Below are 14,946 nucleotides of genomic sequence, written 5' to 3'. Positions count from 1 at the left end.
AGAGACAGATATATATATATATTGCAACTCCCACAGTCAAGTGAGGCTCTGGTCATGACTCCCTGAGGCAGGTAGGGGTGGAAGGCAACCACATGCCCCATCCAGAGCCAGCTTTGGTCCTTGCTGAGTGACTCCTTTGGACAACTATGAATTAAGCTCATATTCTCAAACTGTTACCAGTGAAGGAGCTGCTCATGCCAGAGATTTATCTTCCCTGGACTGGGAGGAAGCAGGGTAAGGTGGGAAAGAGCTACCACCTACATACAGAATGTCTACCGAAGCTAAAGGAACCATGGGATTAAGGGCTGTTGGGAAGAAAAGACAAATAAATCATCACCTAAGCAGGAAGTTCCCTCTTTTTATACTGAAGCTTAACTTGCTGCAGAAACTAGGGCTTTCCCCACTTTTATGTATAATTATAATGTACCAACTTTAAAAAAAAAATAAACAGAAGAAAGACCAATAGAGTAGAGGAAGGGGATCAGGAGGAGGGAGGAGAGAAGAGAAAGAGGAAGTACTGGGGAATGAAATGGAGCAAATTATGTTATATGCATATATGGATATGTCACAATGAACCCCACTAGAATATATAGAATATATAACTATAGTGCACTAACAAAAATATAATTTATTAAAAAAAGAAAATAAACTAGGGCTTCCAGCAGCACATCCTGGTAGGAAGTATTTCCCGGGGGATGCTGAAGGGCAAAATGGGGCTCCTGGAGTGAATAATTCAAGGAACACACCGAGCACTATAGGTCAGTGATGCAATCTAGAGGCCTTAAGAACCCAGGAGTTGGAAATAAGGTAAGACCCTCATGTCCATTCTGTTCCCCTTGAAAAGACATGTATTGAATCTGTGACATGGGCATACTCTTTATCACATGGCTGCCTGGAATATGTAGGGCATTCTATCATGTGAAGGAAAAATAACATGCATTCAATCCTCACAACAGTGTCAGGAGGCAAAGAGGTTATTATACCTCTTTGGCAAAGTAGGAATTGAGGCTCGTGATCATAGCTAATCATGTCCATGATTTACTAACTGATGACACCATGCATGAAATTTATATGCATGACCTGGTCTAATCCTCACAACATTCCACTGAAATAATGACTGATTATCACAGACCAAGAAACTGAAGCTCAGAGAGGCTCATGTCACAGAGCAGAAACATGCACTGAGTACAGAAGTTCCTCAAAAGACTGGGAATGGAAGTACCAAATGATCCAGCTATTCCACCCCTCAATATTTATTCTAAAGAATTAAAGTCAGCATACTACAGTGATAAAAGCATACCCATGTTTATAGTAGCACAAGTCACAGTAGCCAAATTATGGGATCTGCCTAGGTATCCAGCAACAGATGAATGGATAAGAAAAATGTGGCATTTTATATATAATGGAGTTCTATTGAGCCATAAAGAAGAACAAACTTATGTCATTTACAGGATGTGGATGCAACCTGAGAGTGTTAAGTGAAATAACCAAACTCAAGAAGTCAATGGGCTTTCCTCTTATAATTTACAAGCTAAAAAGAAAAATAAAAAAAGGAAAAAGGGGGAAGCTCATGAAAATACAAGGGAAACCAATAGGGTAGAGGCAGAGGGCCAGGGAAAGAGAGAAAGGGAAAGAAAGGGGGGATTATTGAGGAATAAAATTGACCAAATTATGTTTGTGCATGTAGGAATATGGAACAATGAATCCCACTATTGTGTATAATTACAATGCAATAATAAAAAAAGAATAAAATTAAAAGGTCACATTTAATTCATTTTTTTAAATGCACTGAAGGTCCATATGACTGGGAACTCATTAGCCTTTCCACCACATCACAGTTAATTGCTCAGCACTCCCGAGCATTAGCATTAGCTCAGGAGAAAGAGCTGTGTCATTCTCCTTTGGGAGCCAAGCGGGTTGGTTATATGAGCACACACACACAGTGTGGTTCTCAATTTTGTTCCTCTTGGGGGCTGTGTGTCTGTATGAGTGTGTATGTATGTGTGTGTATGTGCATGCCAGCTTGCACTCCTGCATATATATGCTGACCTGGGGGAGGTGGGGCAGCTGCAGAGTTAGCAGGGCATGGGAGGAAAAGTGGTCATAGTACAGAAAATCAGCAAAATTTAATCCAAAGCACTCAGAAGTTTATCACCTGAGCAGTCAAACTTGGCTTCCCACCGTCAGGTGATAGTCACACCTCCTAATGAGTTAACAGTTCTTCTGGCCAAAGCTCCACGAGGGTGACCAGCCTGAACCCAGTGTGTGCCAGAGTCAGTGACGGGCACCGTGCATGCCCTACCTTTGTTCAACTGCCCTTGTTTGCACAGTGCACTTCTTCCACTTCCAGGAACCCCACAGTGGACCTCAAATTCCCTTCCTTTCCTAATCCCCTTCTTCTCTTCAAAGATCCACTCTCCCAAAAGTTCTTTCCCCCCAGCGCTCTAATCCTGGAATACAATCAATGTCAAACTTGAGAAGTTTACCAGAGTAGCAGATTATGGAATGTGCTCAGGATCACAGACCAGCTGTGAAGGAAGGGAACAAGGAAAATGAGGAAGGAAAGGATGAAGACTTCACATGCCATGGCATAGTGAAGAAGGAAGAGAGTAGAAACAGGGCCATATGTCCCCACATACTAGAGCACGGGATCCCATTGTGCAAAGGTGGTCATCTCTGGATATTCTAGTGTGGTCATTGGAGCCTATAGCAGAGTTTATGACAGGTGCATCTGTGGCTTCTGGGCCACACTGCACACTCACCACTGGCTTCATGCAAGACAGAGAGCACAGGAATAAGAGCCAAGAAGCCTGGATTCCAGTCCTAGCTCCATAATTAAGTAGACTTTGGCCAAGTCTCCTCAGGGCCTCAGTTTCCAACTCTGAAGAAGGGTCAATCTTCCATTAGAACTCATAGTGATCGGTCCCTTAGGTCTCTTCTCCTTCTCCCATTCTACAGTACTAAGTCCCTTTTGACCAGGTAGGCTATAAAAGGAACACACAGAATGATGTACTTTTACAATGGAAAGAACAATAAGGAGCCTCTTGTCTTCTGACCCATGTCAGAGTGGAAATCACTAACTCACAGAAAAGTGACAGTCGCTCCTGTCCCTGCTAGCAAGAAGAGTGCTAGCCCCTCATCCTGAGCAGGCCAGAGAGAGAGAGTCCACACAGCCCTGCAGCCTGCCTCCACTGGTAGGAAGTCCTTAAAGCCAAAGTGTCCTCGCTCTCATGGAGGGCAGATTCTCTCTGAAGCAAAAACATGCAGCTGCAGGCCCTTCCCAGCCAGGAGCAACCTGTTCTTTCCATCAAGAAATCTGGGTTTTGCTGGATCAAACAAGAGTAACAGGAAAAGAGCCAAAAAAGTTCCTGTGGGTAAGAACATAGCAGAGAGCAGCTGTCAGGTAGTAATGGGTGTTTTCATGGTGGGAAGATGCACTGTTGGGGTCAGAAGATCTGCCTGTCCCTCTTTCCCCAGTCAGGGATGGAAATGAAGAACTGCTCAGCCCTAGTTCTTTGAACGCCCACAGGCTCTTGTACAGGGGCCCAGTTGTGCCTCATTTATGGCAATGAATGCCTCCACCCTTCTGGAATGAACTCTGAGGCACTCAAATTGCCTCAGCCTCTTCAGCTAGAGAACTGGTCTCCAAAAAATAGAAACTCTTCTGGTTCCTCCTGCCTGGAGGGTATAGGATATAGGCATTTCCCAGTCCAGCCCCTGTAATTTTTCTTATAGTCACAGCTCTTTTCCAAAAGACCCAAAAATCAACTTGGGCAAAAACCTAAACCTCCTGAACTATTCTTTCCTAACTGTCCCTTCTTATAAAATAATTTAGATTAGAGTCACAACTTAAATAAATAAGGATAACAATTTGCAGCAGGGTCAATCCCTATTTACCAATGTTGCTCTCTATACACCCCCTCTACAACTCCTCCCAACTCCCTTCAGGCCTCCTTCTCACATCCACACATTTCCCATGTGTGTCCTGAGATGTTCAAAGTTTTCAGAGACATGGAGAGACACATTATAAAATCAAGCACATTAATTTTTTTAATGTGGCAGAAAATATATACATTCCATGTAATCTACTTCCTGCTCGATACAGGAAGTCAGGGCCACATTACAGCATCTAAGTATTATACTCACAGAACTTCAGAACTCCATTCTCATTTTGCAGATGAAGAAACTGAGTCTCAAAGAGTTGATATCACAGGCCCAAGGCCTCGAAGCTATTAAGTGAAGAATGGGGTCTTGAATCCACACCTAAGCCAAACTAGCAACGGTTATTTGCTCTAAGTCTTACTTCACTTGTCAGGATACCATAATTACTGGTGAAAGAACCCTTGCTAGTATTAACAGTGACCCTTTAACTTGTTTCACATATGAATTTCTGCTACTTTTTGCTGTGTTTTCTTGTTCAGCCCAAGATCCATTTGTTTATAATCCCCAAGGTTGGAAAGGTTTCACTTTTCTAGAAAAATTAAATCTAGGAATTCAGTTCCTGGGCAATGTAACTCAGGCCGCCCGGTGTAGAAGAAGAAGATAGTATAGTCTAGAAGGTCATTTGCTTCTATTAGCAGATTAGGTTTCACTGGCACATAAAACCCTCCAGATGCACAAAATGGTATTATTGCAAGAGCCTGAAGTAAATAAAACAACAAGAATTACCTCAATGAGTAAGAAGAAGCAGCCAAAGCTTGCAGGAAGAATACATTTTCTCTGGAAAGTACCACTTAAAGAAAAAGTACTTACCCTAAGTGAAGTAAGCCAATCCCAAAAAAAACAAAGGCCAAATGTTCTCTCTGATAAATGGATGCTGATCCATAATGGGGGGACCTGGGGAAAATGGAGGATGGGGTGGGGAAGGGGGATGGGGTGTAGGAAAGACTTTGGAATGAGATGGACATCATTACCCTAGGTACATGTATAACTGCACATGGTGCAACACTACATTGTATACAACCATAGAAATGGAAAGTTGTGCTGCAATTGTGTACAATGAATCAAAATTCATTCTGCTGTCATATATATCTAATTAAAATAAATTTTTAAAAAATAAAAGAAAGAGTACCTACCAAATGTAAGGATGTTGGCTAACATTTATTGAGTTGTTACTTTGTGCTAGGCAGTGCTCCAAACATTTTACCTGAATTAGCTCATTTAATCTGCATAATAGCATTAGGGGGAGGTGCCATTATTAGGTCCCATTTTATAAAAAAGACAGATAAGGTAATTAGCTCTGTATACAGGGAGTCTCAGTTTAGACAGAGAAGATGGAGGCTCAGTGAGGGTTGAAATCTGGGCAATATAGCCTAGGGGCTGAGCTCTAGCCAGGACTCCTGCTTCTTCTGGTGTGCATTGATCCAAGAATGAAGGGGCTAAGGAATCTCAAGACAGAAAGACTGCCCATCTCATAGTGCCCCTCCCCAGAGCTCAAGCTTGTGCTGGAACAAGACAGGGGAGTCCTGGGTAGAGAAAAGCAGCAGGATTAAGGGCAAGCGCACTCTGCCACTGCTGCTATGGTGCTGGTTGAGCAAGCTCCTGGCTCCTTGCCCCATATCTGCATTAACACACTGACCGCATCCGTGCTGTGCACCCTGTCTGCTGACTCCAGGGTAGATTCAACATGTTCCTCTCCGGGGCCCTGCCTTTCCCCAAGACAAAACCCAATGGCTAGGAGCCAAGAAGAAATGCCAGAAGAACCAAAGACTCCTTCTCCCAACCCTGCAGCCTGACAGCCTGAAAGCTGGATTAATGAGCCCCAGGCAGGGACACAAACCACCTAGGCACCCACAACCATAGGCAGGTCCTTGCACTCTTGCCTACATAATTCTTCCATGTACACTTACTGCTCCATGAGATACAGGGATCTGTGTAAGGTCTACAGAAACATAAAAAGGTCCCTGCCTTAAATCAGCAGATTGGCAAATGCTGGCAGTCATAGTTTAGACACAGAGGAATATGCAATCAGATAAGTGTGGTGTATACTTGCAAGGGCAATGAGACAGAATGCTTTAAATCAGGGCTATCCCAAAATTACATTCTGGCAAGAGACCTGAAGGTAATAATTCAACAACAAGAAACATATCCTGAGCAACTAGCAGTGATAATAATAGCTGCCATCATTGGGTGTCTATTCTGGACTACTCAGTAATTCATCCTCGAAAGAGCCCCATGAGTTAGGTGGCGTGTCATCATCGTCTGCCTCATTCTAAGGACAAGGAAAGTGAAGTTCAAACAGCTGACTCATTCAATGTCCATTGCTAGGAAGTTCAAATGCAGAGACTCAAAAAGCTCTCCCTGACTCCAAGCCTGAGTTCTTCCCACTGCACCAATGACCAAATCAAGGTGACAAGACAAGACAGGGGGGAGTGCCAAGAAAGGGAGGGAAAGACAAACAAACAACCACAGAGAAGTTCAAAGGAAGGTGGAGAACAAGACCTAAGAAGAAAATCTCACTTGACTTTTTAATTGAACCAGCAGTTTACAAAGAAAGAAAGAAGCCAGGCAAGGTGGCATGTTCTTGTAGTCCCTGCTACTCAGGTGGCTGAGGAAGGATAATCCTCGAGTCTAGGGACTTGAGTCTGATCTGGACAACTCCAAAAAAAAAAAAAGATTCCCTCCAACTCTTCTTATCTTCTGCTGTTAATATAAGGCTTACTTATTTGGTGTAGGGAAAGGATGAAGACAGTACTCACCCTACAAGACGGGAATAATCATATTCTACTCATTCCTCTCTTTTTCCCATTCTCTCTCCCTCCCAGGAGTGATGGTGCATTTCCATGAATGCCCAAGAATGACAAATTATTAAATACCAAATCTTCAGAGGGACCTCTCTTCTAATATCTTCCAAGGCCTGACTTTTAAAAAATCCTGATGAAATCATGATTTTTTTTTTCCATTTCAATTCCCAGTACTTCTTCTTTACCTCCCCTCCTTCCTCTACTGACTCCCTTCCTCCACTCTACTGGTCTTCATTCTACTTATTTGTTTATTTTTAATCGGTTTATTATAGTTATACATGAAAATGAAATTCGTTGTGATGTATCCAAACATGAACATAGCATAATTTGGTCAACTTCATTCCCCAGTTGTTCCCCTCTCCTTAACACCTTCTTCTCCCTTGGTCCCTGATTCTTCTCTACTGATCTTTTATTTCCACATGATCCCCTTTTTTACTCCTTTTTTCTCTCTAGCTTTCATGTATGAGAGAAATTTGGGCCTTGACTTTCTGAGTCTGGCTTGATTCACTTATCATGATGTTCTCCAGTTCCATACATTTACCAACAACACAATCCACAAAAGCCAAGTTTTGGAAGCAGCCTAGGTACCCATCAACAGAATGGATAAAGAAAATGAGTTATATATACACAATGGTTTTCTATTCAACCATAAAGAAAAATTAAATGTGTCATTTGCTGGATTCTTCTTTATCATCCTGCAAATCATCATTTTAGTACTCGTATTTTTTAATCTGAATTTTAAATGCCCCACCCTATTGCATGTGCCTTATTTTAAAAAGCATTGTTGGGCTGGGGTTGTGGCTCAGTGACAGAGTTCTTATAGCACATGTAAGGCACTATGTTCAAATCTCAGCACCGTATATAAATAAATGAATAAAATAAAGGTCCATCAACATCTGAAAAATTTTTTTTTAAAAAAAAGAAAGCTCTGACCTCTATTTTATATGAGGTTTCAGAATGCTATTCTGCTCTGCACCATATAGAACATCCCTCTATAACACATTGGGATTTCTCAAGGCCAACACAAGATCCGTTCCAAGCTTGAGATTGTGAGGGGACTAGTCAGAGTATGAATGAAGAAACTCAGAGGAAAAGCCCTCATGATAATCTCAAAAGAGAAAGAAGGAAAGGTAAGCATAACAGAAAAAAAAAGAAAAGAAATGACAGTAAGCAGGCAGAAAAACCATAAATTGCAAATCATTTTCAAAAATAAATGAAAATGACAGCCATAAAGATGAATGAAATTATGTCATTTGCAGGAAAACGGATGGAACTTGAGAGCATTATGTTAAGCAAAATAAGCCAAAATCAGAAGGCCAAAGTTCATTTGTTTTCTTTCTTATGTGGAAGCCGAAAAGGAAAAGAAGGGATGGGTGGCTCTCATGAAAATCAAAGAGGAGATCAGTAGAATAGAGAAAAGAGAATGGGGGAAAAGGAAGGGAAAGGAGAAATACTGAGAAATTATATTGGCTAAATTATATGGTTATATTGTATATGTACAAATATGCAACAACAAATCTCACTATATGTTTAATTTTAACATACCAATATAATTCTTAAAAAGAAAAAAATATTTTTAAATTTTAAATGGAAATGAAATCATCTCAAAAAAGGAAATGTCACAAATTATAGTAAAATGGATATAGAAGAGAGTAGAGGGTATCCTACAACATAGAAAACAAGCTTCCTCCCAATTCCCACAACCTCCCAGTTCTGTTGCTTTTCCTGCAGCATAGCCCCTTGAAGAGTATCCTTAGCTCATGGGTAGGAAAATGTCCCCCCATGCAGCTTCCCACAGGGAAGGCTCCATTCTCTGTCCTGGCACTTAGCACACCCTATTGTAATTAGCTGCCTCATGCCACACATTTAATTCCTGGGGGTCCTAGGCCACACCTTATTAATATGTGTAGCTCCACAACCCAGGGTAGTATCTGCTATTTGCAGATGCTCAATCAGTACTAAGAGAATGCACAAATAAATGAATGGAAACCATTATACCACAAAGGATTACCAAAATAGCAGAGCAATTGAACCTAAAGATAGAGAAGTCTCAATAGTAAATACCTGGCACCTGCTGCAGGGTGTAACAAGAAGCCAAAGAAACTTCTCCTCACAGAAACAAATGAGAAAGACTCTGGCTCTAATTCTCGGCAGATCCTCGTTCCAGTCCTGGGCTGACCTCATCCCGTTGTTATGAGCCTGGAAGCTGACTGCTCTGCAAAATCAGATGTGCGTCCTTTCTCCATGAACTTTCTCTGAATCTTTACTCCTCAAACTGTCAAAATGCTTGTTGAATGATCAGTGTACTCTCCCTTCCAGACAGTTAAGGATCCTGGAAGGAACCACATCTGCCTTAGTCTAGAAAGAGCAGCTGTATGCTCATGTTCTCATCCAATACTGTACCTATCCCTGGGGAATTCAAGAATGAGAAGTTGCTAAGACTCTGAGAATGCAGCAGGCCCTAAAGTCTGTGCTGGAGAGGAGGTGGGGAGAGATGTTTACCCCAAAGCATAACACACATACCTTGATAATGGACCTGCCAACACAGCCTCCCCGCTCTCTGGCTTTGCCCTCTAGACGCCTAATGGGAAAACAGCTTCCAAAAGTCACATGTTGCACATCACTGCTTCTGACCCAAGTGGTCATGCATCTTGTACCCATTATGCACAGACAACATAGCCCCCTGGGGGTCTAGCACACCACTGAAAAACAGAAGCTGTCATGCTGTTTGATAGCTTCTTCTTCAAAAGGCTCGATTCTTCTGATGGCATGGCCCAGATTCCCAGCAGGACTTCTCTTCCTGGGGCTGGTTCCAAAAGTCAGCCTTAATCACTAAGAGGAGATTGAGGTCTATTAATTTAGAGGCTGTGAGTGACCTCCACAGTGGCATCCTGGATAGCGGATGGGGCAACAGATGCTTTCCCCATTAAGATAGCCTGTTCTTGGCCTTTGCTTTATTTCCTCCCAAAAATCTGACTGCAGAACTGGTCTGTGTGCAGAAGCTGAAGCCATCTCCTTTGCAGTTTCCCCATGACTCAGGCAGTACTTGCAGGGGCTGGGCAGTGGCAGCTCAACAGACCTCAGTTGGAAGAATGAGCACAAGGAAACAAGACTCCAGGCCAAAGACCTCCCTAGAGAAACCAGGTGGTGGGAGGAGAAGAAGGCTGGGAAAGTAGGAAGTTCAACTCCAGGAAGGGCCTAGCTCTGCCAAATGGGTTACTGTGGAAGACTCCAGCTCCAGCCCGTGGGCGCCAGACCAGCTTTGAGTGGCCATTTGGAAACAGTAAAGAGCAAGAGCCCCAGAGGTAACCAAGGATTCTGTGCCATCGCCAGAATGCTGTGGTTATGATAATGACAAAACAAGAGCGAGGCACAGATTCAAGTTACAGCCCCCAAAATCAGAAGATGCAGGTCATTTGGTTGGCCCTTTTCCTCCCAGCCTCTTGTATTTAAGAAATTTCAATAATCCCAAAACTTTACAGTGCCCAAGCATGTCAACGCCTATGAATCTAAATGTTCACAGATTCATAGCTTCTTTGAGATAGAATATCAGGTAAAGACCTGAAAAAGGCAGAGCTGCTTTCCTGGTCTGGGTCCATATTTCTAATCCCAATATTCAGTATCTTTCCAACCCTACAGCTGGAGTCCCTTGACTAAGCTCATATCACTTCCACTGCAATAAGGCAGAAGCTGTTAGAGTCCTGCACTCAAGTGCAGTCCTAGGAATTTTAGTGAGTTCCGAAGCTGAGTACCTGAGCGATCCTTTCTGCTCTGCTCCACAGCATCCAGCTGGGCAAATGGGTCACCCTCTGCTAATAAGCCGTTTTCCCAGCTCAGCTCCAAGTGAAACACTCCCAGCCTCAAACAAGTGCCCTACTAAAATGCCTGCTCAGAATGAACTGCAAGCCCTCAACAAGGTCCAGCAGAGAAGGATATGGAAGAAGCAGCAATGAAGAAGGGATGCTCCTGGCACTACCTACTTGAGTCAGACCTTTTTCTGCAACCCATAAAATAAGCCAGTGATGCCCTTTGTCCCAATCCAGGTTTTCCTGCCCCAGGACAGAGAGAGGATAACATGTTACCCGCGAGAAATGTAGCAGACGCTGACCTTGGATCATCTTCCAGTTCTACAGCCAGGGAAAGGAACCCTCTGAGGTGGTGTCGGAGAGAACTTAGATGCCCTATACAAGACTGGCGGGCTTTCCCGCCCTCTCCAGCGCCATCCTCAAAGCGCCTCCTATCGGCTTTGAAAACAAACTGCGGCTCCGGGGCGGCAACTTCCTGGGTTCCAGCCCCTCAGCGATTGATCCGGGAGACGCTGATTGGCCGCGTCAGGCCAACACCTTCGGAAAAAGTAGGCTTTCCTCCAACCGCCCTGAAGCACGAGAGCAGGACCTCTGCAGAGCCTAGGAGAGGGCTCTTCCTGGAAGTTTCAAAGTTGGAGTCGGAAGAGATAAACGGAATTCAAATTTGGGGGTACTGCACAGCACAAAGGGGATTTGGAGAGCTAAAGGCAGTAACCCTAAGAGAATAGGGCTAACTGGTTCCAAAGAGGTGACAGATTGACTCACCTGCCTGGTGAAGAGGATGGCGGTATCCCAGTACTCGGGGTGCTTGTCGCTTACTTTGTTCAGCTTCTTCTGCCAGGCGCAGAAGTTGCGCAGAGTCAGGGCTGCATTGCCGGTGACCTTGGGCCCGGTGTCACGGTCTCCAAGAAGCAGCACCTTGACTACAACGATGTTGATGGGGTTCAGAATGCTGGGATGGCGGTAGAGTCGCGCCGCGGTGGCCAGCAGCGTCAGCAGATAATGCTCCAAGTCCGCGCCGTGGAACTTGACCATTGACTCGTCCGCCACAACCAGCGTCTCCACGTAGCGTGGGATAGACACGAAGCGCTTGGCGCGCCCGGACCTGCGCGGGCTGTGACTCTCCCCCAAGCCTGTCCACCGCGGCTTGTAAGGGTCCAAGGCCCGAAGGATGGCGGGGTTCCAGCCCGATGCCACCCCACAGCGAGAGGTGGGGTCTCCGGAAAGCCCGCCGGGGGCACTCCGACGCTGGAGAAGGTGTGCGCCCTGGCTGCTGCGCTGCGCCGCCGACGCGCTGGCATTGGGCAGCGGGCTAATGACATACTCGGCCCCTCGGTAGCCGAAGGCTCCACGTAGCCCCCCGCACAGGCTAACAGCGGCAAACGAATCTGGTTCGGCGTTCACGTTCCCGGAGTAGAAGCAACGTCGCAGGTCTAGAGAGCTGCCGGTGAGCCCCTGGAGGGGGACGCCCAGATACTCAGTGGCGAACGAGGGAGCCAGAAACTGAGCATCCGGCGTCAGGTGTAGATAAAAGTCCTCCTGAAATGCTGTGATCTGAAAAATCAGTCCCTGCTCCCCGGAGTCCTCGGGGCCCGGCCGGTAGTAGTGGCGGCCGTTGATGTCCGGGTCCAGTCGGATGGGAACGACCACCTCCCGTTCTGGCTCGGAGCTGCCAGCAGGTCGCCCGGCGAAAACCAAGGTTAAGATGCCCAGCAAAAGCATGGCGCCGAGCAGCGCACAGACGTACTCTAGAAAGGGGCTCGGCCCGACTTCCCCGCCGCCTGCACGGTCTCTTTGCAGCCTACACACCAAAACCACCAACGCTTCGGGACAGCCAGCAGCTCCCTGAAAGGAGAGCCAACCAAGGCAGGGAGACTCCTCCCAGAACAGCTAGGGTGCACCCGGCAGCCTGCGCCTCCTACCTGTGCCTTCCAGCAAAGAGCGCCCTGGGAGCTTAAGTACAATCGCTGTCAAGTGCAAGGACGAAAATTTGCAGCGGAGAACTGGCGGGAGGTGTCGGGCTGCTTCTCGCAACAGCAGCCACTCGCAGCGCAGCGAACCAGGCTTTGGGCGAGCCTATTAAAGGCCCCCTCCTCTCTGGACTGCCCAGTCAGCGCCCCTCCCCTCTCAACCCTCCCAGCCTCCCAGAGCTCGCAGCCCCGGGCCTCCAGGGGCCACCGAAGAACTCGGTCCCGCCTCCAGAGCCGAGAGCCATTTGGCTGGGAGGGAGTGGCGTTTAGCTGAGGCGGAGGCGTGGGCTGGCCAGGGAAACCAGTGCTGGTGTCTCGATTCGCATTTTGCCCTAGGTTATACCCCGTGCCAGTAACATCAGTTACTTCTGTCGCTGGTGGACATCTGTGCATCCTCCAATTTTAGCCTTTATAAACCTCAAGGCAGCTGGGTTTAGGAATTAAGAATGAAGACACCACTGACCTCTCTCCCAGACCCACCTCTTCCTTCTGTTGCAAAGTCCCTGCTGTTTCTTAAGTACAGAGTACCCTGAAAGACCCAGAATCCCCTTACCCGCTACACACACCCCTATAAATATCCTATTGTCAGAAGAGCAACTTTCAAGAAACAAGGAGAGCCCGTGTGGAACCCAGAGCTTCCCAGGCCCAAGGTCTGCCCTGGGGGCAGTGGTGTGCTGAATAGCTAGTACAGACCACTAAATGTTCAGGCATTTTTCTAGTCAGCTGTTAAACATGGTCATTATTAATAAAATACATAAACTTGCAATTAAATAATTTATATTTTAAAGCAAAATTGATAAATACCCCAAACCCATCACTTCCTAGTCATTTGATTATTGTCTATGGTCTTGAGCCAACCTTCCCCTAAGATTTCACAGCTCCCAGAAAAGATAACAGAGGGAGGTGGAAATAAATGGAGACACTAAATGGCCAGCTATTCTGCATCTCCCCATTCAGGAACATCACACTTGAAATTCATACTGTTGTGTAGCAAATGCTTCCAATCAAAATTGAAGAGGAGAGATTGAGGTCTTGGTAAACATTAATTAGCACCCCTGTTTGCAGAGAGGATATAGAGAGCAGTTGCTGGGGCTGCAGGGACAAGAGAAAGGGTGTCTTCCTGCCAGGGAAGGGCTCAGGGTTTGATGGACAGTAGGAAAACCAGGCAGTTCATCCTCCATAAGATTGTCCCATTTGATCCTTGACCAAGTGATAGGGCACTGGAGTGGGAAGTCAAGTATGTAACAGGTTGAGAATACACAACAGTGCCATAAATTCCCATCTAGTTTGTAGAAGACCATTAATGGCTCAAGAGCCCAAGTTTCTCCTTACCTCTCTCGTAGAATTCACTTAATTCTCTGACAAGAAAGGAAAGGAGAGGAAGGAGACTTTTTTAGTCTCTCCTGATGCCTAGAAAATCTTTCAAGAACCTAATGGGGGAAACAGAAGAGGGGATGTGCAATGATTTTAAGCAAAAGAGGGGCAGATTGGAAGAATTTGGGAGTTGTTGTTTTTTTAAAGAAGTGTCTGCTCAAGTAGACCACTCTAGTGCTGAAGAAAAGAGAAAGCTGGGTCTAGTCCATTAATGAAGTGTACTTTCTGTCCATTATCTTCTCCCCATAAGGATTCACTCTTGGAAGAACCCCTTGGGCCTTGGAACAGGAAGACAGTACAGATGTACTGAACTCTACTAGGGCCCCTCCTTAATTGAGGCAGGAAGAATTGAAATTCATGATGTGAATGAGTAAGAGTTGGGTGTTTATACTTTGTAAATGAAAAGGAGAGTACACATATGGGAGGATTGTGTGTGAGAGAGAGGGAGTTCTAGTTTATAAAGGCCCTGTATGTTTGAGTATTCAAAGAAGGACTGTAATTAAAGAACAACTCAAACAACCAAGAGCAATCATAAGTCACTTACTAAGGGCAAGCAATTGTTTCCTACACCCAGCAGTTTTAATGGCAGGTTACAAATTTTCCAAACACATTTTACTTTCACTCTGATGAATGGATTCAGGGAAGGCCTCCAGGGTGTCAATCAAGATCACAGGTCCAGGAAAAGGAAGCCCCATCTCCATCCAAGTACTTTGGTCTCACAGCCCAACTGATCTCATCCCTGAACACAAAGACTGACCACCTGGACTTACTCAAAGGCTGTAGCATGTATTGCACACTTACTGTATGCTAAACATTGCACCAAGAGTTTTGTGCTCATTGTCTTATTTCACACTTGTCTTTCCCCTTGGGAACCTGTAGTTCCATCCAATTACTTTTACCAGAGATTCCTAGCCAGGAATTAGGATGGAAAGATATGCTGCTATAACGTACAGAAAGCCCTCAAGTCAAAGAATTCACGATCCACACTCCCATTTCCAGTTACTGCTCTGATTCTTGGACTCTGGATATCCTTATCAAAAGAGAAAGGATCAC

The 14,946-nt window shown here is 45.2% G+C and overlaps 1 protein-coding gene across 2 annotated transcripts in view; it reads right to left on the bottom strand.

Annotated features, from left to right (window-relative positions):
• Adamts15 (ADAM metallopeptidase with thrombospondin type 1 motif 15) overlaps positions 1 to 12,673 on the bottom strand; it is a 26,765-nt gene extending 14,092 nt beyond the window's left edge. Inside the window, exon 1 of one of the 2 annotated variants that reach the window (XM_015499058.2) lies at positions 11,315 to 12,673. In XM_015499058.2, coding sequence (XP_015354544.1) covers positions 11,315 to 12,271 — 957 coding nt within the window. In that variant the 5' untranslated portion in view covers positions 12,272 to 12,673. Of the gene's footprint in view, positions 1 to 8,807; positions 11,233 to 11,314 lie in introns of those variants that run through there. The other variant, XM_048796064.1, reaches the window with a different exon arrangement.
• Between the last annotated feature and the right edge of the window lie 2,273 nt (positions 12,674 to 14,946).

This window comes from Marmota marmota, unplaced genomic scaffold (genome assembly GCF_001458135.2).
Source record: "Marmota marmota marmota unplaced genomic scaffold, marMar, whole genome shotgun sequence".
NCBI lineage: Eukaryota > Metazoa > Chordata > Mammalia > Rodentia > Sciuridae > Marmota > Marmota marmota.
This window is presented reverse-complemented; position numbering and strand designations above follow the sequence as displayed.